At 37.6% G+C, this 22,624-nt stretch overlaps 3 protein-coding genes across 4 annotated transcripts in view; 2 read left to right on the top strand and 1 right to left on the bottom strand.

Moving 5' to 3' along the window:
- Positions 1-19: 19 nt before the first annotated feature.
- Positions 20-18,106, top strand: UFSP2 (UFM1 specific peptidase 2; the record flags this gene model as incomplete). The annotated part of the gene is made up of 12 exons (XM_081046065.1): positions 20-97; positions 3,151-3,229; positions 5,887-6,070; positions 6,150-6,216; positions 8,373-8,530; positions 8,932-9,124; positions 10,446-10,592; positions 13,346-13,510; positions 13,715-13,839; positions 15,222-15,298; positions 16,184-16,308; positions 17,948-18,106. 12 exons carry the CDS (start codon positions 20-22, stop codon positions 18,032-18,034), a joined length of 1,485 nt encoding a protein of 494 aa, XP_080902191.1. The 3' UTR covers positions 18,035-18,106.
- On the bottom strand, positions 18,083-21,020 carry ANKRD37 (ankyrin repeat domain 37; the record flags this gene model as incomplete). Of its 2 annotated transcripts, XM_081046077.1 has the most annotated exons (5): positions 20,719-21,020; positions 20,361-20,513; positions 19,395-19,486; positions 18,640-18,843; positions 18,083-18,409 (listed from the first exon to the last, which is right to left on the bottom strand). In XM_081046077.1, coding segments are annotated over exons 1-5 (477 nt in total). In that variant the 5' UTR covers positions 20,746-21,020. The 2 variants fall into 2 exon arrangements, with proteins under 2 accessions (XP_080902203.1, XP_080902202.1); XM_081046076.1 differs by lacking the exon at positions 18,083-18,409 and having other exon boundaries at positions 18,636-18,843; positions 20,719-20,973.
- Positions 20,387-22,624, top strand: part of LRP2BP (LRP2 binding protein) — a 28,669-nt gene continuing 26,431 nt past the window's right edge. Inside the window, exon 1 of the mRNA XM_081046064.1 lies at positions 20,387-20,815. The gene's annotated coding sequence lies outside the window, so the exon portion shown is untranslated. The remainder of the gene's footprint in view (positions 20,816-22,624) is intronic.

Here is a 22,624-nt window from a genome sequence, read left to right as displayed (position 1 = left end):
TTCCAGGCCCCGCCCCTCGATGTCGTCACTGCCAGACCAGCCTCCGGAGCCCTTGGGCGGACGTCAGCGCTCCTGTCATCGCCACGTAGCAGACATGGTGAGTACCTCTGCTCACCACAGACCCCAGCGTTTCCCCTCGGACTTCGGTAGCCGCCACGACTACAGCTCCACAGCCTTTGGGCTCACGATGGCAGCTACGAACTCCGTGGTCTGGGCTGCCTTCTCCACCGCCTCCCCTTTGGAGCGGAGGGACACTGCCCCGCACAACCTTGAACCTCCCAGCTCAGCTGCATTTGGATATGCACTTCCTGCACTTCCTCCTTGTGAATGCATTTTGAGGACGAGGAATTATTAGGCGTTTTTGAAGGTTTTGAAGGATTGCATCTGGGAAAGATATGAATAACCCCTTGGTTCCTGTAATGTCACACTTCCGGTTTCCCTCCTGTCTAATTGCTCAGCCAGGTCCTCCGATCCCTATTGTACATGTGGTGTTCTTCAGGGATACTTTTCTTTACATCCAATGCTGTCTCCCAAATTTGTATCTCCAGCATAGACCTTTATTCTGAGCTCCAGACCGATGTATCTACTGATTGTACCTGCACTTGAATAGCTCATATATATTTCAAACTCAGCAAGTTCAAAACTGACTCATCATTTCCATATCCGCTCATCCCACATACCTGCTCTTCCTCCAGTAATCCCTACCTCAGTTAATTGTGCCACCATTTACCCTGTTGTGCATCCAAAAACCAAAATCATGCCCAACATCTCCCTCTTCTCAACTCCTAAACATCTGATCAATGATCAAGTCCTATTGATTCTACTTCTAAATGGCTGTCCATTGTCACTCTCCTCTGTTTTACCATCCTTGTCCTTGCCATCATCAGATCTAACCATCTGCCGTGGTCTCTTAAGTGGTGTTTTAAGCAGGCCTTTACCAATCTGTGTCCCTGACTGGGATGGCTTCTTCCATCTCCACCCCCATCTTTCCTTGGAGTTATTCAGACTCATACCTACTCTCCCTGCAGATTTCAGCTTATTTCTTCAGAGAGGATCTCAATTCAGAAGTCGAGGGAGATTCTAGTGCTTTCACATATGATCTCTTATGGAATCTTCACAACCACCCCGTGAAGTTGTACACTTTAAAATTTTGCAGAGGAGAAGACAGACTTGAGTGATTAAATTGTGTAAATTCATACAGTAACAGTAAAACTTTGCTCTTACATATCTTTTTTTTTTCAATTGAAGTTTACTGGGGTGACAATTATTAGTAAAGTTACATAGATTTCAGGTGTACAGTTCTGTATCACATCATCTATAATTCACATTGTGTGTTCACCACCCAGAGTCAGTTCTCTTTCCATCACCATATATTTGATCTTTTACCTTCATCTATCACCCTCCTCCCCCCTTTACCCTCTCGTAACCACTGAACTATTGTCTGTGTCTATGAGTTTTTGTTTCTCATTTGTTTGTCTTGTTTTTGGTTTATATAACACGTATCAGTGAAATCATATGGTTCTCTGCTTTTTCTATCTGACTTATTTTGCTTAGCATTATAATCTCAAGATCCATCCATGTTGTCACAAATGGTCCTCCGATAGATGAACGGATAAAGAAGTTGTGGTATGTATACACAATGGAATACTATTCGGTGATAAGAAAAGATGACATAGGACCATTTGTGACAACATGGATGGCTCTTGCCTATCTTAACTTTTACCTTATCTTTCAGTATCATTAAATATGTTTTTATCCAAACGGATGCATAGTATTTAACTGATTTCTTTATTTAATGGACTTCTTTTTGATAGCTATTTATGAGTGGTTTCCAATTTTTTTTATTATGACGAACAACAGTATGATCTGTGCACAACATTGAAGCTAAATTTGCCCTGAACTTTCTTGATTATTTCCTTAGTATAAATTCCCAGAAGTAGAATTGGGGTAAAGGAGATGGCCTTTCAACATTTATATTTATAATTTATGGAAAATAAAAGCAGTAACCCTTAAAATAATGTGACAAGGGATTTGTAAATGTGAAAAATGGTAATGGCACTTACTTCGTAATGTTCTAAAGATCAGAGTTCATATATGTCCAGTCATTTAGCACAGTACCTTTTACATGTTAAGAGCTCAGTAAATGTTAAAATTTATTTATTTCAAAAGAGTGTTCTTAACGGTAGTGTGGTTCTGTTCAGCCTGTTTGGGATATATTTTGAGAATTTAATGAAATCTTTGAAATCTCTTCCCAGAAGAAATCTCTCAGAATAATTTAAATTATTCTCAGAATAATTTAACATATCATTTTTCATATGTCATCATCTACCTTAAACTCAGACTATGGACTCAAATTAACTGCTGATCGATTCCATTTTGCAAGTGCTTTTTCCCCTTTATAAGTTGCAAGCATTTTCCTATGCCATTAAATATTCTTCAACAGCATGATTTTTCATGGCTGTATAATATTCATAATTATTTAATCAATTTCCTGTTGTTGACATTTAGGTTAACATTCTTATACCTGAATCTCTGTGTGTTTTCAGATTTCCTTAGACTGCATTTTTAAATGCAGGCTTTTAATTCTTATTGCCACTTTGCCCTATGAAGCATTCTACCAGTTTATACTTTCACCATCAGTGATATATTAATTTCCTCTCATTATCTTTACCAGCAGGTGTTATCATATTAGATTCAATGTTCTAGTCGAATTCTTAAACTGGTTCTTTATTATTGATATCTTCATGTCACTGTTAAACTCATTGTTAAGACTATAATTTAGAAATATTATCTTAAAGCAGTGGTCCTCAACCTTTTCACATTATAATCATTGGCATGGGGAAAGGATAAGGGAAGCTTTTAAATAGCCCTGTGCTTAGGCCCACCCCAGACCAATTAATCAGAATTTCTGGGGGTGCAGCTCAGGAATCAGTATTTTAAGCTGCTAAGGTGATATCAATGTGGAACAAAAGTTGAGAACCCCTGATTTAGAACTTAGGGTGTTTTGTTTTTCTCTGAAAAAGGAATCAACTTATGAAATAGTATGGAGAGTTAAGCTTACTGCCTTAATCTAAATTCAATTAGATTCTAATTCGTAGGAGGTTGAGTTTGTTTTGATTTACAATGGAATTTTTGTTTTATTTGTCTTAGGTGATTTCAGAGACTATGGATATACTCTTCAGAATAAGAGGAGGCCTTGATCTAGCTTTTCAGCTAGCTACTGCTAATGGTAGGTCTGCTAAAAGCGCTCCTTTTTCATTATAAAATTGATAATGAACTATACTGAGATTCTCACCATTTTGCAAATGAAACTGAGTGAGAGATAAACTGTCTAAGATCGTATAGTTAGTAATGTAAATTGTATTTAAACTTAGACATTGTGTTCCAGCACCACTCCTAGTCGATGGTGCTTCTCTGTGCAAACTAGAAAAGGATGTCTTCTTCCTTAAAAACTTTACGGCTCTTGCAGAGGATTGTCACAATATATATAAATATCCATAACGAGCACAATGTAAATGATGTACCCAGATTTGTACATTGCAGATTTGAAACTGTACATAACCTTGAGTCTCCAGAACCCACTCTCTTTAATGTTTTGTTGTCTTTGAATAGTAGGAGAACTCTAGGGGAGAAAAATGAGCAGGGTTTGTAGAAAGCAAATTATAGCATGTCTTCCTGTTTCTGACTTTGACTACTGCCACAAACTGAGGTAAAGAGTATCAGTGGAGGAAGATGACGAGTTGTGTTTGAGATTTGTTTCATTTCAGATGCCATAGTATATCAAGTACAAATTCCCAGCAGGCATTTGGTTAAGGGATAGTGGTCAGGATTGGAGATAGAGAACGTAGTATCTCTGAAAGATGGTAACGAACACCTTAATAAAAAATGAACTCACTCATAAAAAGTATGATCATGGTGTCAGAAGTCAGTAAGTTCAGAATGATAAGGAATGAAAAGTGCCAAAATTCCTTGAAGGAAATCACCAACTGGCTATTGTTTACTGGCCCCGCGGAAAAGAATGCAGATCGTTCTGACTCATCCCTTCATACTAAAAAATGTTCTCAATCTTGGTCCACATTCCAATTCCCACTCCCACACTAATTCAAGCAAGTCACCCAGGCAGGCAGGCATCAGTAAGCTTTCTAGATGATTCTAATGAGCCATCAAGATGAAAACCATTTTACAAGGACTAAATCAAACCCAATCTGAGGCCTATACTATCAGTATAAGGGTAGTTGTTCCCTAATATATTACTTGGATATGGATAAAGCCTTACAGTTCACAACTTGACATAAATTGAAGATATACTTTGTTATGAACTTATTGCAAAGTATAATTATTCCATTAATCAACAGATACAATGATATAATTTCAAATGTAAATGAGGACTGCAGATACTTTTTACCAGTCTTCTGACTTGATTGTATTCCTTCTCCTGTATCAAAGTCTTTCAAACATTCAATGAAGGGAATCATTAATGAGAAAATATAGAGGAAGGAGGTGCTTAACTTTAGAGACATCACATTTTTTTTTAGATCACTTTAAATCTCGGTCCTTCAGGGATAAACAGAAGGTAAGCTAGGAATTATGTTTGCAGCTAAAAATATTTAAATTCAGCTTTCTGAAACACATCAAGAAGTTTTAAAAGCTCATTTGTTATAGGTAATCTTTTCTACCACAACCCCAAGATATTTATTTTTCAAGATATTAGTGTGATAATTAAGTAAATATTTTAACTGCAGGGTTAAATAGGTTTAGGATTTAGGAGTATAAACCTGAGACAAGTATTTAAACATAGTCATCTTCTTCAAATATATCTTCCTATACAGTTTTGATTTGGGGACCATAAAAGTGTCTTACATATTCAAATATTCTATTAAATTAAAAGGCAATCCCTGAAAATGAAGTCAGACAAATATAAGGTTGATGATATCGCAAAGGCGGGAAAAACTAGAACACAGTACTTTAATTGTAGAATCTTAGTGGGATATAGTCAAGGAGAACAAGAGCTACAAAGAAATTTGAATTTCATTATACAATTTAATTGCTATAATTAATATGTATTTTGAAAGTAAATGGAATCCTTATACATTGCTGGTGGGAATGTAAAATAGTGCCGCACCTTTGAAAAATGATTTGACAGTTCCTCAAAAAGTTAAATATATGAAAACCATGTGACCCAGCAATTGTATTCCTAGGGCATCACCTAAGAGAATTGAAAATATATATCCACACAATAACTTGTGCATATATGTTCACAGCAGCATTATTCATGATAGCCAAAACAGAAACAACCCAAATGTGTGTCAACGTATGAATGGATAAACAAAAATGTGTTTTATCTATACAATGGAATATTACTCAGCCATAGAAAGGAATGAAGTGCTGATTCATGCTATGGATGAATTCATAATATGGATGAATTTTGACGATATTATGCTGACTTAAAGAAGCCAAACAAAAAAGGCCAAAGAATGTATGATTCCATCTATATGAAGTGTCCAGAACAGGCAAATCTATAGAGATAAAAAGTAGATTAGTGATTGCCATGGGTAAGTGTAGGAGAATGGGGAATGGCCGCTGGTAGGTAGAGGGTTTCTTTGGGGGTGGTGAAAATGTTCTGGAATTAGATAGTGATGATGGAAAAACCTTGTGAATATAATCAAAGTAACTGAACTGTACATTAAAAGAATGAATTTTATGGTCTGTGAATTTTATCTCAATTTTTAAAAAGAAAGGCAAAACAATTTTTTTATAATTATTAAATCTGGGGAATGGATATTTGGGAGCCAGTTTTACTATGCTCTACTCTTTTGTGTTTGGAAGCACTCATGTTGAAAAGTTTAAAATTTTTCTTATTAACTTATATTTGTATTTTTAATTTAGAAATATTTATCAAGAAAGCACTAAAACATGTGTTGAGTGACCTGTCTACCAAGCTTTCTTCAAATGCACTGGTGTTCAGAATTCGCCACAGTTCAGTGTATATATGGCCTAACAGTGACAAAAACACCATTCCAGGAGAACTGACTGATAGTTCTGCTTGTAAGAACATAATGCGCTTTATTCAGTGAGTATGTTTGAAGATTGCTAGAAATGTTTTCAAAACATCATTTCATGTTATAAACATCTCTGTATTAAAATTTTAGATTTGAACAGGAAGAAGGTACAAAACGAAAATTCATGAGGAAGAAAGACAAAAAATTATCAGACCTGGTAAGCAAATCATCTGTCTTCTTAATAGTAAAACTTGTAAATCCTTGGATTTGGAGTTGAGATTTTAGAGATTATTTAATCCAACTCTCATTTTTTACAGATCATATTAGTGAGGTCGAGAAAGATAAATGACTTGCTTGAGATTATATCTCTGTTTTACGTATCTAAACTTTGTCCCATTGTAATACATGTCTTAAGGTTTGGGGGGATGCTTTGTTTGCTCCCACAAATTATTTAAAAGTAAATAAAAATGAATCATTCTGAAACTTGACAGTGATACATGATGCTGTGTGAGACAGTAAATAAATGATTTACTTTTCTTCACACTGTTCTTGGTTCTCTTAATTTTTGAGTACCTGCATGCCATGTGCCACAGATTTTGCCAGATATTGGAGCTAAAAAATGGAGCTGCTTCTTCAAGGCAGGAAGTTGTACAAAATTTGACTGTAGTGTTTTTCCAGGCTGGTAGGGGAAAATAGGGTGGATATGAGGTTGGAGAGATGGGCAAGGACCACTTCAGGAGAAGCTGGACTAAACCAGGAGCTATGGTGATAAGGGAGGAGGCAAGGGATACAGGAGACATTTAGGGAATAAAATGGATTCTACTTGGAAACAATTTAATTGATTATGGGATGACCAGTTTCTTACTTGGGTACAGATGGAAGATGGGAGAGACCTGCGGTCAGTCTAGGTCATGTTACGTTTGAGACACCAGTGAGGTGTCCACATGATAAGCTGTTAGATTTACAAATATGGAGTGTACAAAAATTCTGTGGGTCGTAGATAATGATGTGAGAAATATCGAGCTTGATATTTTGAAGAGTACAGGTCAGTTATTTTGTAGAATGTTCCTCAGTCATGTTTGTTTTATCCTTCTTTGTGATTAGATTCAGGTTGTGCATTGTTGGTGGGACTACTACAGACATTGTATTAAAGAGGCATATGCCATCAGTTTATTCCTAGTATTGGTAATGTTGACTTCGATCACTTAATGTGGTATCCCCCACTTTTCGCCACTGTCAGGGTACTCTGTTTTTTTCACCTTTTAATTAGTATCTCATGGAAAAATACTTCGAGACTATGTATATCCTATCCCTCATCAAATTTTTACCTTCTACTTCTAGCATCAATTGATAATTTTTGCCAGCATCCAACATTGATCTGATGGTTGCAAAGTAGTGATTTTTCTAAGTCTATCGTTTCCGTCTGTATTTATTAGATGACATTATACTATGAGGAGAGCTTTTCCTTTTCTCTATTTATCTAATGCTTATCTGCACAGAAGCATGGATTCTTATTTTATTCATAGAGTTATAATCTGTTACTACAGGTATTATTAGTTATCTTGATGCTCACATTTTCCAAGATTTGGCCAGTAGAGACTTCTTCAGTCTAGCTCCAGTGTTTTTTTTGAAACTGTAGTTTTGAGTACTTCGTGCCTTCTTCCACAAGCTATTCCAGGCACATCATATGCTTTTCCTGTTCCAACTCAGGAGCCACCTGTTTCTCCAGGAATATACACATCTGTACATCCATACTATTCATATACATACACACACATACATAACACATACACTCACATTTATCGGTGTAAATCACATTTATACCTCCAGTTCTATTTCAACCTCACACGGTTCCTAACCTTTTCCCCGTGAGAAACCTGACTTCCAGTATCCTCAGTATTTTGCTAAAATTGTTCAATATACAAAAAGTATTTTCAGAATTGTTCCATACTACTGTCAAAATCAACCCTGCTAATAGAGTTCAATTTGTTTATAGTTCTTTATGTCTTTAGAGCAGGGGTATATAGTTTAAATGTTCCTTTAACGTGTGGTTATCGTATCTTGTTCGTTTGATTTTTGTTTTTAATTGGAAGTCTATACAAAAGTATAGAGAATAATGAGATGAACCCTGGTGAACCTATACCAGCTTTAACTTTTATCAGTACATGAGATCAATCTGATTTCATCATCATTCTCCATTCACTCTCCACCTCTCCTCATATTATTTTGAAGCAGAGAAGAATTTTTGTTAACATTTGAGCCTTTAAACAATTTACTGTAATATAGTTTGGGTCCTTAAAGAGTCATTTTACTAACCCTTTATATTTAGTGTTCACTATGCTACAAGTTGACCATTACTGTTTATCTTTATAGCATCAAGTAGTAAATATAGATCTTATGCTGGAAATGTCAACCTCTCTGGCAGCTGTAACTCCCATCATTGAAAGAGAAAGCGGAGGACACCACTATGTTAACATGACTTTGCCGGTTGATGCAGTTGTATCTGTCGCTCCAGAAGAAACATGGGGAAAGTAAGTATTTTATAGTACTTCTGTCACATTTAAATGAGGACCCTTCCCCAGAGTAACCAGAGTCCACTTTTAAGTATCATACTGGCATATCCATGGTAGTAGTTGTTATTTTTACTATGATTTACTCCTTGTTTGTTATTAAACTAAGACTCACCTAGTGATTAAATGTTTATTTCGAGGAAGTAGGGTAAGCTGCAAAACCAATAGCGTTTTTGCTTTATCTACAGAGAGGAAACATTGAGTTTATTTATCTTTTCATAATTTGGGCTTTCTTTAATAAACTTGGGCCAATCAAGTTTTTTGGCTTTTTTTGTTTTTACTATATTAGGGATATAGTAACTCCATATTTTCCTTTATCATAGCTACTGTAATTTTTGTTAATGCACTTGTATATCTTCCAGAGTTCGTAAATATCTAGTTGATGCAATTCATAATCAACTAACTGATATGGAAAAGTGCATTTTGAAATATATGAAAGGAACATCTATTGTGGTCCCCGAACCACTGCACTTTTTAATACCAGGGGAGAAAAATCTTGTAACAATTTCATATCCATCAGGAATTCCAGATGATCAGCTGCAGGCCTGTAGAAAGGTAAGACCAACTCATTTATTCTTAGAAAAAAGTGACTGTCATTCATTTTATATTTAATTATAAATTTCTAGTAACTGGAAATTATTTTATGATTTAATTTTAAACAGAATATTAGTTTTATATATTATTTAATTTCTGTGTTCATAGAACTTCGTTTTTACATATTATGAATGAAAAAATATTACACTAAACCCATATGTAACATTTTAATTTTATGTGCTCAGACAATGTGGTTTATATGTTCTATGAAATTTTTTATTTTTCCATTATGAAATAAAGAAATGAAAAGATGCTTACATACCTAGAGCAGCTGATGGGTGAATGTTAATAAATTCCTTTTCCCTTCTATTACTTTCAGGTTTGTGAAAGAGACAAGATTCAAGTTAGGGAAGGGAAATTAGGATTTATGCTAATTCTAATTAGAATTTATAATAATACTCCATCTCCCACCTCCCAAGGTTATTGGGTTTTATTAGAGGCATTTTAAGAAAACATGATCAGCAGTCAAGAAAATGAGATTTACTGGCAAAACGACTGGTTTTAGAGTACTTATTTTTGATATGTGTCCTTTTCTGGCACCCATCAAAGTATACGTGGGAGCAGCTTTCTAATCTCTGTCCCTGAGAAGAGGTATAATACTGGAACCCTTTGCACCTCTCTGTTAAGTGCTACCTGAATCGATTTGCAGAGGCAACAGCGACATGAGCTGATGGTCCCATTCAAACTGCTGAGTACATAGGAGATCCAAAAAAGAAAATGTCAAATTTTTCGAAGTGACTATTATGTATTATACAATTGAGAATATTTTTGCATTTTAAACATGCATGGTTTCATTTTGAAGTCATATTGGTTGGTTTCATACCATCAGTTTCTATTCTAATTTAATCACTACCCTTGTATTTATTTTGAATGATTTTTCAAAATATTTTTTATATAATTATATCATTGTTAGTTATAATTTACTCATTTACAAGTCTGTTTCAAAACCAATCTTTATCCTGGGTGTATTTTAACCGACTGTGTTATAATAATTAATTTAAAAATATCTCAGTTCTCTCCCTCTTAACAAGTTGTTTTCATTTTTCTTCGTTCCCTTCCAGTTTCTAGCCATATACATTGATAAAAATAAATAAATTTTGTTTGGTTTTAGTTTATTCTCACCCTCTTTGACCTTAGTGAATTAAATCATGAGTGTTTGATAACTCTTATAACCAATATGTAGTTAATTTTCTGTTTTATATCTTTAGTTTATTTACTGACTAGGAATCTAAATCATTTAACTTTTTTTCTGTTCTTTCCTACTGATTCCGATTTCATTTAGGAGTTACATGATCTTTTCAATCTGCCTCATGACAGACCTTATTTCAAAAGGTCTAATGCTTATCACTTTTCAGATGAACCATACAAAGACGGTTACATTAGAAATCCACATGCTTTTCTCAATCCACCTAACATAGAGACTGGTATGGTGAGTTTAATCATTATTTATGGGAATCGATTGATCATGAATGTCATCAGTTTCTTGTCTGTACCCAGTGGGATTTGTAAGGATTGATTCATAATATGTGTCATCCCTAAAACATAATTTACCATCCATTTCTTTTAATAATCATTGCTTCAGATAGCAGTCATTCACAGTGGTCTAAAAAGGTAAGGAATAGATAGCTATGCACCACATTTCTCTTACTGAAATTCCATTCCCTAGTTACTTTAAAGCCTTGTCCCGTTTTCATTTCATTCTGAACCTGAGAAATCATGCTAATTAAGGGCATATTCTACTCAAACCACACTGGAACAGAAGTCTAATAAGGCACGACAACATGTTTTCGGTGCAGCTTCTGTGCAGCACGTACCTGGTCGCAAGATCTTCGCTGAAGGTTGCTCACATAAGGAGCGTGGGGGAAGGTTCCTTTAAGAATATGTATGGGCCAGTAAACAAAGATCTCATGGGCATCCAAGAACAGGAATATTTGTACAGCTGGGCCTCTCAGCACAAAGCCCCTGCCTCAGTCTCTGGCCTCTGTTCACTCCTTGATGGCATTTCTCCTGCTTTCTCTGTGTATGTTTCTGATCCTAACTGGCCTGTTCCTTCCCTTTACGCTCTTTTCTCAGCTTCACAGCTTCTGTTTCCTCATTGTTTCAGCTTTTGTGGAACTTTTCCCTGCTGTTCCTCATAGTTGCTTGCTCATCATTGCCATCAGGTCAGCTTCATGCCCTGCTCCTTTCTGCCTGAGTCACTCCGCACCTTTCAATTCAAATTCCCAAGTGAGAACACTTGATTGGCCATTTTGTCATGGCATTTATTCAGGATGTGCTGAGTCTCCAGGCACTTTGTAAGGACATTTTAAGAATTAGAAATGAATATATGATACAGTGTGTATCCAAAGGGAGTCAGGGGTCCCCTGCTAGTCCTGGGCATCAGTTCCATCTATAGGAGCTCTGGGCAGACCAGTTTCCCATAGAAAGACCTTGGCTGGGCACTCACCATTACATGTATACAAATGAGCCTTTAGTCAACATTTCAGTGATACTAAATGACCTCACTTACTTTGCTTATACAGGAGGAAATCTTGAGAGACCTATTTCTCGTTAAAAATCTTGCTCTGTCACAGTCATAGAACCATAGAATAAGAAATACAAAACTTGAGTCTCAAACAATGTAACTCTTGATGGTTTCCTAGTAGATTGTGACACGGTTTTCTCAGACTATTTAAAACTCCTCTAGGGTAGATAATGTATCATATATTCAGTTTTTATTCTTAATGGTTCCTTACAAAGTACCTAGACACTCAGAAGGTACTGAGTAAATGCTGATTGATTTTCCATAACGAAATGGGTTCATTACCTGTATTAGATACAAGAAGTATCATATCATTCGGCTGAAATCAACGTGTCAGCAGGCCATCCTCCCTCAAAGGCTCTTGGGGAGAATCCATTCCTTTCCTCTTCAAGCTTCTGGTAGCTGCCAGCCTTCCTTGATGTATGGCTGCACCCCTTCAGTATCTGTCTCCATGGTCATGTGTCCTTCTCTTCTCCTTCTCTGTCAAATTTCCCTTTGCCTTTCGTTTACAAGGGTACTACTTATGGTTGCATTTTGGGCCCATCTGGCTAGTCCAGGAAAATCTCCCCATCTTAAGACCCTTTTCTTTCTTTCCATTTAAGATAGCATGCACAGGTTCCAGGGATTAGGCTGTAGTAACTTTTGGGGACCATTTTTCATAATTGTCTAGTTATACATTTTCTATGTGTGCTTTAGAATATATATTCTCTAATTGTTCAGTGAGGATTCTATATTTGTCCATGACTCTTCTTACCTAATTTAAAAAATATAATAATACCAGTTTATCAAAAAAGACACGTGTATTCCTAGCATGATACTACAAGAAAGAATTTATATGACATTGGCAGCCATTATTTAAGGTTCTTTAAGTATCCTACGTAGGCTATCACTGGAAGGTTTACAAAATTGCAGAAACATTCTTCATATATCCCATTATATGGATGCTTCATTTGTTTGTTCATTCCTTTATTCCTTCCTTCATTCATTCGTCATTTATTCAGCAAACATTTATTGACTATTAATTGTTTGCCAGGGCCACTGTAGAAGGTTGAGCCCAGAAATAAATAAGACACAGTGCACACCCTATTGAACTTATATCAGTGTAGGTAGGGAGACATTTAAATAATAATTAATGTGCCAAGTAGTGGTGTTTTGAAAAATAAAAAAAATTGAACAGTACAGAACAACCAGGGCAGGGGATGGGTGGTGAGGGAGTGTGCATGCCATTTTTAGGTCAAATAATCAGGAAAGGCCTCTGACATTTGAACAGAGACTTGAGTGAAGTAAGGCTGCGAGCTCTAAAATTATGTGGGAAAAGAGTATTCCAGGCAGAGAATTGTGAGACTCTGATATCGGAGCATCCCTGGCATATCTGAACCTAAAGCAGAGCGAGCCACAGGGGAAAGTGGTAGGAGATGAAGTGGGAGGGGAGGCCAGCAGGTAGGATTTAACAGACCTTATATCCTTTGGTAAGGACTTTGGACATTTAGTTAAAAGCCAAGAGGGTATAATGTTCCAATGCTGTTCTCTGAAGGCATTTGTATAAGCAACTAAAGTTAACAGTCTAGCTCTGAGTGCAGGAAACTTGACTTCAGGTGTATATAGAAAATATGTGCATCTATCTTAAGTTAATGTTTACTATATTCCTTCTTTTTATATAGATTTACGTGGTCCAGGGCATATATGGTTATCATCATTATATGCAGGATCGAATAGACGACAATGGCTGGGGCTGTGCTTATCGATCTCTGCAGACTATCTGCTCTTGGTTCAAACACCAAGGATACACAGAGCGATCCATTCCAACACACAGAGAAATTCAGCAGGTACAGAACACGCCCTTTCAAATTATAATCAATTGTACATTTCATTAGTCCTTAATACACCGCTAATAATTATCACCTCATGGTACTGACCTCTTTGTTTTAAAGGAAAAAAATATGCTGGTAATCAGAGAAAATGCCTTAAGTGTAATTGTTAATAGCTGTCTTAAGCATGGGTTTTTTTTTTGTATTTTTAAATACATAAAGGCTCTGGTGGATGCTGGCGACAAACCAGCAACATTTGTCGGGTCCCGGCAGTGGATTGGCTCCATCGAGGTACAACTGGTACTGAACCAACTGATTGGTATCACTTCAAAAATACTGTTTGTCAGGTAAGGACACTTGAGGAAATTAGAGACATCATTTCAAAGTTTGCCATTTTATTAAAATAATCAAAAAATTACCTTTTCCCTGCATTTGTTTTTACTCCTCTCCTCCTCATTGCCTCATTGCCTTATAAATCTCATTTTTCTAAACTCTAAATTTTTCAGGTTAATTTTTAGAAGACATTTGAGTTTATGAGTAGACTCTATAATATATACTTACATGATCGGGCCTAATTTTAGCTGAGAAGCGAAAAACTTGGAAATATGTCAACTTTGAGTGGAGTTATAGGAAATCAAGTTTTTTTATGCTCAAGTCTTTAAAAAGTCTTGAAAGGAAAAAACCAAATGTTGATCTACGACTGGCCTTTTTGTTTACCTCCTGCTTTTTCTTCTTAAGATGTTAAAAAACTAATAATATATTCATTTCATTTTTTCCAATATAGCTTAACCATAACTCTTAACAGTAAAATATGAGCAAATCTAAATTAGATTGATTTCTATGGCCACAACTAGCTTCCTCCTTTTATGAGCTTATGTTTTAAATACACTTTCTACTATGACAACCTTGATAAATATAGTAACATTATCCTTATTTGTCCAAGTACTGCAATACATCTGGTTTCACAATTGCAGTCTGGGTTGGCTGTGGAAATCAGTGCTAACAAATAAATGATAGATTAAGTAGTGAAGCATATGGAGATTAAAAACTGAAAGTTTGGGCACATTAATACATTCCTTACTAAGCAAGAGCTAAGGTTTAGCACCACCTGGCACCTCCGTTCTAAAAATAAAATCTCTCTTCACCTGTATGTCTTTGTTTTCTCGATAGTACATATTATATTGGACGTTGAAATATTCCCTAAAATTACTATGTTGTACTTGAAAACATTTTGTAATTTTCACATTGGTTTTATAGACATTGTCTATTTCAGTCCTAGAACCTCTTGTCATGTAGATCTGGCAGGTATTATTAGATTTATCCCAATTTTAAAATGAGGAAAAGCAGACTCAGAGTCTGACAGCAAGAAGACAAGAACCCAGGGCTTAAAACTCTTTCTTTTGAAATTAAATCCACCTATAAAAGACCTCTGGGCATCAAACTGCCCGATTTCAATCTTACATTAAAAACCCAAGACCTTTATGCCAGAAGTGAAGAATTGAGGGCTTCTTGCTTCTTCCCTAACACATTTACTGGCCTTAACTGTTTAGAAAGGTTATGTTGCTTTAAGTTGCTCTCTCAGTTAGTTAATTTACCACTTAATTTAAATTTATATTAGTTTTTTTTTAGTAACCAGAAAACAAAAAGGTAGAAAATATTGATTCCTAAACTCGTTATCTAACCTTAGTGTTAGAAATAATTCTTCTGATAAAAATTGGTGTCTTTCTAGCCAAGGTTCTGAAATGGCCTCTCAAGGACGGGAACTGGCTCATCATTTCCAGAGTGAAGGAACGCCAGTAATGATCGGTACGGTGTTTTGCACATCTTGGGCTCTTTTGGTAGAGTGGAGAGTATGTAAAACTTACCAGTAACGTAGATAATTAATGGCACGTAAAATCAGTCATTTTTAAACATTTTAAAATTAGCTTTTATACCATACAGAATGTCCTCTGGATATTTATTTTAAAATTTGCAAGGCAGGAAGGAAAGTGACAAAAAACATTATAATAACCAGAAGGCCAACAAGAGAAATAACTGTGTTCATATATATAAAAAGTGGAAAGCAGTATGGAAAAGAGGTGAAGTCACTCCACTAGGCTCTGTCACTCAGTTCGCTGGCTGTGTTACCTTATTGCAAATTACTTAACCTCTCTGGGTTTTATTTATAAAATAAAAGGATTGGATTAGCTGACCTAAAGATTCATAATTCTATGAGGAACAAGACGTGTCCTGTGATGACAGAAGGCAGGTTAAGAGCGGAGTGTAGGAAATGGAGGAAGGCAGATTTCAGCAGCGTATCAGAAAGAACTGAATGAGTGCATAGCTGTATCATTGGAGGTACTCAGAGCAGAGGCAGCCCACCTGTTAAGAGTGGTACCACAGCAGTGATGGTTACTCTGTGGGGAGGAGTTTAGACCCTCTGTGGCCCTTTCTAGATGCAGCTTAGGTAATTTTATAGATATGGCAAAGGAATATAATAAACCTTACGTGATTATAGATATGATTGCATCTTTTCTGTCTTAAATATGTAATTTTATCTTTTCAGAATGTTTTCGACACTGTGGTCTTTTACAATGTAGGCTAGTCAATTTTAATGCTGTTAGATGAATTCATAGGTATAATAATCTTTTTAAATTGAAATTGAATAGGAAGTTATTAACATAGTCCTACTTCATATTTCCTCTTCTGTAGGGGGAGGAGTTTTGGCCCACACAATACTAGGAGTTGCATGGAATGAGATTACAGGGCAGATCAAATTTCTGATTTTAGATCCACATTATACAGGGGCTGAAGATCTCCAGGTTATTTTGGAAAAGGTAAGTATCTATTCAACACAAATTTAGATACAAGGCAAAGAGCCCGGAACCAGAGGATAGTAAACTGGCTGTTACCAAAAGACAGATTATAAACCGAGGGCAATGATCCTCACAATATGGACGTATCTAGAGCTGTGAGGAGGCGGCATCTCCCAAAGGCCCCACCTCCAATTATCATCACTTTGGGGATTAGGTTTTAACATAATGAATTTTGGAGGGACACAAATATACAGTCTATATTCTGGGGGAACATTCTGCCTCTGCCTCTTTACTTTCTTGTAGAACTTTTCCTGTTTGACATTCCCAGGCCAGTCACCTCAAAGGAAAGAAGCATGGCTCCCCTATCTGCTCCCATCAGTTTCTGGTTTGGGCACTCTCTACCCACATCTATTAAAAAAAAAAAAAAATTGAGTCTGTTTACCTGGAAAAGGCCTACATGTGTAAAAGGATCACAAAAAGATTAAACAGATAGCATAAACTTTTGTTTTTCCTCATCATTAAGAAAACAGATTTTAGGATATTAAATTATTAGAGAAAGTTTTGCTAAAAATAGTAGATACTAAAAATAAGCTTATTTATGTATAGAAACAGGTCTCAAAGACAATAAACCAAACTTAGCAGCTGGGAGCAGGAGGAGGACTGGTGGAAGATATTTTTTTTTAAAATTTTTTACTTTAATCTCATTTGACTTTTTACAATGTATATCTTGTTTTTGCAATCAGTAAAAGAATCATGAAAAAATTAAAGATCATCTCTACTCAACCCTCCTGCTTCCACACTAAAAAAACAGAGCTAACACACTATCTCGTATAGGAACTGTGAACTTCAGCTTTAGGTCTCAGCTAAAATCCCGAGCAGCTTCCCAGCCAGTCAGGGTAAGGAATAAGACCACTACTTGTCACTCACTCCGTGGTATTTTAAGAGTCCTAGCTAGCCTCCTCAAAAGTATTTTGTAAACAAAGCATTTCATTTCAAATGATACAACAGAGCAGTTGTCAAGTGGGTCTTAAGAAAATAAATCAATGGCCCTAGAAGAAATTTGATAAACGTTTATATTCACAATGAGATTTTTGTTTGAAGTCATTTTCTCTGCTGGGGAAAAGGACTGATACTGACATGAAGAATGGAAAGTGGAATGATTGCAGCCTGAGGAAAATGAAAGGCATGGAATGCAACTCTAAGGGGCAAGCTCAGATTTCTCAACACCGTATTTCCTCATAGCTAAGATGCTTCTGCATGAAACATATTATCATCTTTTAAGAACTACTAAAAAAAACAGACTGCCAATTAAACTATCACATACCATCAACTGACAGACTTGTAAAACTATATAACTTAGAATCAATAAAATGTGGAATTTGGAGTAATAGTTACCATAAGGAAGCTTTTCTTTTTTATGATTTCTATGATTCAATACCATAAAATTAAAAAATTAATTTTTTTTTAATTCTATGTGAAATGGATCCAAGTAAGTTATTTTTCTATGCTTTATAGGGATCCGAATCTTTGAATTATATACCAATAGGTATTTAGAATCTTATTCCAAGATCCTGCTGACAGAACAGGATTGTAAAATGTTATAATGTTACAAAGTCCTACAACCTTGTAAAATGTTTTCCTTTCCCTTCTCCCAATGTAGGGCTGGTGTGGATGGAAGGGCCCAGACTTTTGGAACAAGGATGCTTACTATAACCTATGTCTTCCTCAGCGACCAAATATTATTTAATATACCTTGGACTTCAAAGACAGTAGTAAAGTTCACTATAAATTTGTTAATTAAAAGTTTAATTTCAAATTAAATCCTGGGTGTAGTTTGATGGTTTAACCTATGATTTTTTCCAAAGGTTATAAATACTACACACAGAAAAGAATTTATTCTTTAGACATTCCTTTAATAACTTAAAAGGCAAAGCATGCACAACCAAAAATTATAGCATGTAAATACAGGTATTCTTAAATGTTATCTTCACTTAAAAGTTTACCTCCTTCTCGAGTTTAGAAACACCTGTTGAGTCAAAAGCCATAGCTTGTAAGCTAAGCGGTAGATTTGCACAAAGTGAAGGCCTCTTCAAACCTCTTCGTAACCAACATGACGTGACATCTGTTGTTAAAAAACATATTAATATTAAAAATTTTTTTAAATGGTTATCTCCCCAACCTTCTTCCATGCAGCACAATTTTTGGTCTCTAGAATCAGTTATTAAAATGTGTTCATGAGAACGAAAAGATATACTAGAAATAAGACTGCCAATATTCAAATGAAACAATAAATTCTGTGCTAAATAAGAAATCCTTGAGGGAAGAAGAAAGAAGAAACTATGAGTTACTTACCAACACTTCCTTTTTCCATTTATATTCTCTGCACTTGCAAAACTTCGTTTCTGTCTGAGCACTGGAACACAATGATCTGTATCGGATCTTTCACTTGTTTTTTTTGCCTGCATACATTTAATTGACGTAAGAAATTTGGCACATTCTGGAAATCCACATGACCAAGCAAGATCTTCAGCTGTTTGCCCATTCTTATTACATAAACTGAATTAAGACAAAAATCGAGTTAAATAAAAATTAACAATTGTTTAGACTTTTTTTTTCTTTTTTTTTTTTACATATATCTTCCTAACAAAGGAGCTTTGGGCTCATACAAATGTTGGTTGCAGAAGAGGTAAAGGAAACAGAAATTCAATTTTTGCTCACTGTTGTATCCTCTGTGGCTAGCAGAGTCCAGCACAGAGTGGGCATTCCAGTTTTAAGTAATTGAAAGAGTATTCTGTGTTCAATACAATGAATAAATACCCAAATAAAATCAATGAGAACTTCTATAGAATGTATTTTCCTAAACCAAAACTAAGATGTGACACTGCCAGAATAGATGAGCTGAATTGCAACTCTGATTGCTCAGGATCCATTTTTTTTTTTTTTTACTTATACAAATTGAATAGTATCAGATATTAATAGCCTGAGTTAACATTTAAATGATAACACTAAATTATCAATTAGCAAGCACCATTTTTAAGAGCACCTGTAACTCAGCGCAGAAGTCTGTCTAGTTTAATCCAATTTAAAGCCACTAAGTTTATACTTACTCAATTTGGGCATCACTGGCTACAAGCAGGCTAAGGCATTCCAGGCTCCCAACTTTTGCTGCCTTGTGTAGTGGAGCTTCTCCAAAAACATCCTTCAAGATAAGACAACACATTTCAGTTTCTCCCCAAAACACTTTCTTGTGGAAGTCAGTGAGTGAAGTCTAATTATTATTTGAGGAAGCTATTTCAGTAGGTTAGAACTGCATTGTACTAGACTGAATTTTTTAGTTCAAGGTGTTTTTTTTTAATAGTCACTTGGTATGCTATTAAATACAAAGTTTTCATTAATAACAGTGTGTGCAGCTACATACATTAAAATTTCAGTGAGTAAAAGCAAAATAAGAGTTCTAAGTAAAAAACATTACAATTTAAAATTCACCATACTTGAATATTCAATGGCAGATGTAGACCACCGTAAGAAAGTTCTGCAGGAAACTATAATGGTAGTGAGCACGCCTCACAAATGTTTCAATTGCTATACTGAGACTTTTAATTTGATAATGTAGCAATTGTCCCTTTAGAAATAAACTGTAGACCTATGTATGCTGTCCAATGTAATAGCCAGTAGCCATACATATGGCTAATGAGCACTTGAAATGTGGCTAATCTGAATGGAAATGAGCTGTAAATGTAAAATACACACTGGATTGAGAAAACGTATGGAAATAAAATGTAAAATATCAGTAATGTTTTATATCGATTACATATTGAAATGATAATATTCAATATATAAACTGGGTTAAGTTATAAAATTAATTTCCTGTTTCATTTTACTTAATGTGGCTACTACCATATTTTAAATTACACGTGTCTTTCATTATACGCGTATATTTCTCTTGGACATCGCTGGTATAGATATGTTTATAACAACGCTAACAACTGACTATTTGGGCGTCTAAAAAATGTTTGTGTGGATTTGGGGTGGCGGGGAGGGTTGCACACAGTAACAATCAGTTACCTAGTTACCTGTTGGTTGAGGTCAGCGCCCATTTGCAGCTGCCAGAGAAGCAAGCAAGCAGAGCCTCCACCTGCGGCCAAGTGGACAGGCGACTGCTCGAAGGGGTTCGGGGGTGCGTTGACTGAGTCCCCGGTCTCCAGCAGATGCTTCAAACTGTCCACCTGCAGGAAGAGAACAGCTCTAGTTCCAGCAGCCCTCTTGCCTTTGTCCAGTCCCACGTCCTCCTGGTTTTCGACCTTCCAACTCGGAAGACGCTTGACTCGGCAGCGCCCCGTGGTCAGTCCATGTCACCCTCACTAACGCTGCTGAGAAGACAGACGTCTGGAAGCTTTTAAGCCTGTAGGACAAAAGGGGCCCGAGTCTCACCTCTGAGTTGCAATCAAGCAACAGCATTTCCCGCCTAACAGCAGAGGACAGGAGTCCCGGGGCGCGCAGAGCGGTGTGGCACTCGCTGCAGACGCAGGTAAGAGTGCACAAGCCGCCCACGGGTGGAAGAACTTAAAGATCGCTGAGGCCAGCCGGCCGGCCCCTCACCGCCGTGCCCCAGCGCTGGCAGCGTCCCAGCAGCCTAACCTTTGGCCGCGGGGCCCTTTCCCACCCCTGTGGCTGCCGCACGTACACAAACACTGGCACGTGCAACCCGAAACTTGGTGCCGCTGCTCAGCAGGAGCGAGGAGGAAGCAGTGTGGCCCCACCAGCTGATTGGCCATCTCGGAGGTGCCAGGCCCGCCCACCTCGGGGCGGGGCCCTAGGCCGCCCCTGCAGCCCCACCCCCACCCCGCCGTGGAGCCCCTGTGCGCGTGCGCCGTGGAGGGCAGGCTCCCGAGTTGTTGGGATTCCGCGGCATCCATAAGGCGCGCCGAGTGTGGCACGTCTCACACTGGCGTGCCCAGCTCTTGAATCCCTGCGGAGAAGTGGGAGTCGTGGGGGAGGCTTTGGTTTCCGCTAGCTCGCACGTAACCAGGAAACGAGGGAGCACGGAGGGTTGTGCGGCGCCCCCTGTGGAAGCCGCTACGCGTGGTGCTGCCGTCGCGTCCCCCGGTCCCCGGCGCCCGAGGGAGGAACGCGCGAGTTCCTTCTGCCTGGAGTTGAGCATCGCCCCGAGGCCTGCCCCTGTCACCCACTCCCGGGGCCGCTGGGAAGGAAAACCGAGCTGGGCGCGGAGGACAGGTGTCACCGCCGGGCCCGCCCTCCCTGACCCCCCACAGTAAACGATTTATCCGAGCCTGACCCATCGCGTTCTCGGGTTTAAGACGATGCCGTGCCCACGTGGGAAATCCTGTAAACTACAGCCGCCGTTGTAAGGTACCCGCTCCTGCAGACAGGGCAGAGCACCCTAGTGGGCTCGTGCGCTGGGGAAAGGGCCACGGTCCAAACTATGAAACTTGAGCTCGCGGAGACTGGGGCGGCGCGACACACGGGAGGAAACCAGCGTCTGCCCCGACACTCGTGGGGAGTCTCCGGGGAGATGGAGGCGCCCGGGCCCCCGGCGTTTGTGACACTGGGCTCCTCCTCCCCGGGCGGCGACGGTACCTGAGCTGCCGGCCTCGGCGGGCGAGGGGGAGGCGGCCCTCCTGGAGCTCCTCATACTGGTCATCGCGAGTCATTCCTTGCGATCAAACTTTAGAAACAGACTTTCCGACTTCAAACTGGAGCTATAGACCACATGTATAACCTCTTGACTCTCTTTTCCTAAGCACTTTTTTTTTTCCCCAGTTTAATCTCGCTAAAAACTAAAGCTCCAGCCATGTATTTCTTGTCCCTGAAAAAGTCTTCAGTGAGTCCCTTCTATCGACCTCTGAGAACAGGACTGAAAAATAGATATATGTATTATCATGCTTCTAGAGGATAAGCTCATTGTCCTCTAAAAGTAAGTGGCCTTTCAGTTATAATTTTAGCATATTATCATATAAATTTTAGCATATTGTTTATTTTGTAATAAGAGCCACACAATAATGTTGCAGTAATAAACTTGTATTACTGTACTGGTGCACTGATCCAAGAGGTCGTTTCAAACATTCTTATCCATATGCAAGCTTGAACATAAATGTGGATATGAATTCATGTTCAAACACATAGAATCATGCTTTTGTTCTGTATTTTTTACGTTTCAGCTATTCACAATACCTTTTTATGATATTTAAAGAATAGTACTGCAAAGATATTGTCACATGTCCATATTGCTCACATTTATCAATTATGTAAGCACTATTTTTTAAAACATATAATTAAGCTTCAGGTTTGCACAGGCGCAATGATAATATATATTCAA

Source organism: Rhinolophus hipposideros, assembly GCF_964194185.1.
Source record: "Rhinolophus hipposideros genome assembly, chromosome: 4".
NCBI classification, from domain to species: Eukaryota; Metazoa; Chordata; class Mammalia; order Chiroptera; family Rhinolophidae; genus Rhinolophus; species Rhinolophus hipposideros.
This window is presented reverse-complemented; position numbering and strand designations above follow the sequence as displayed.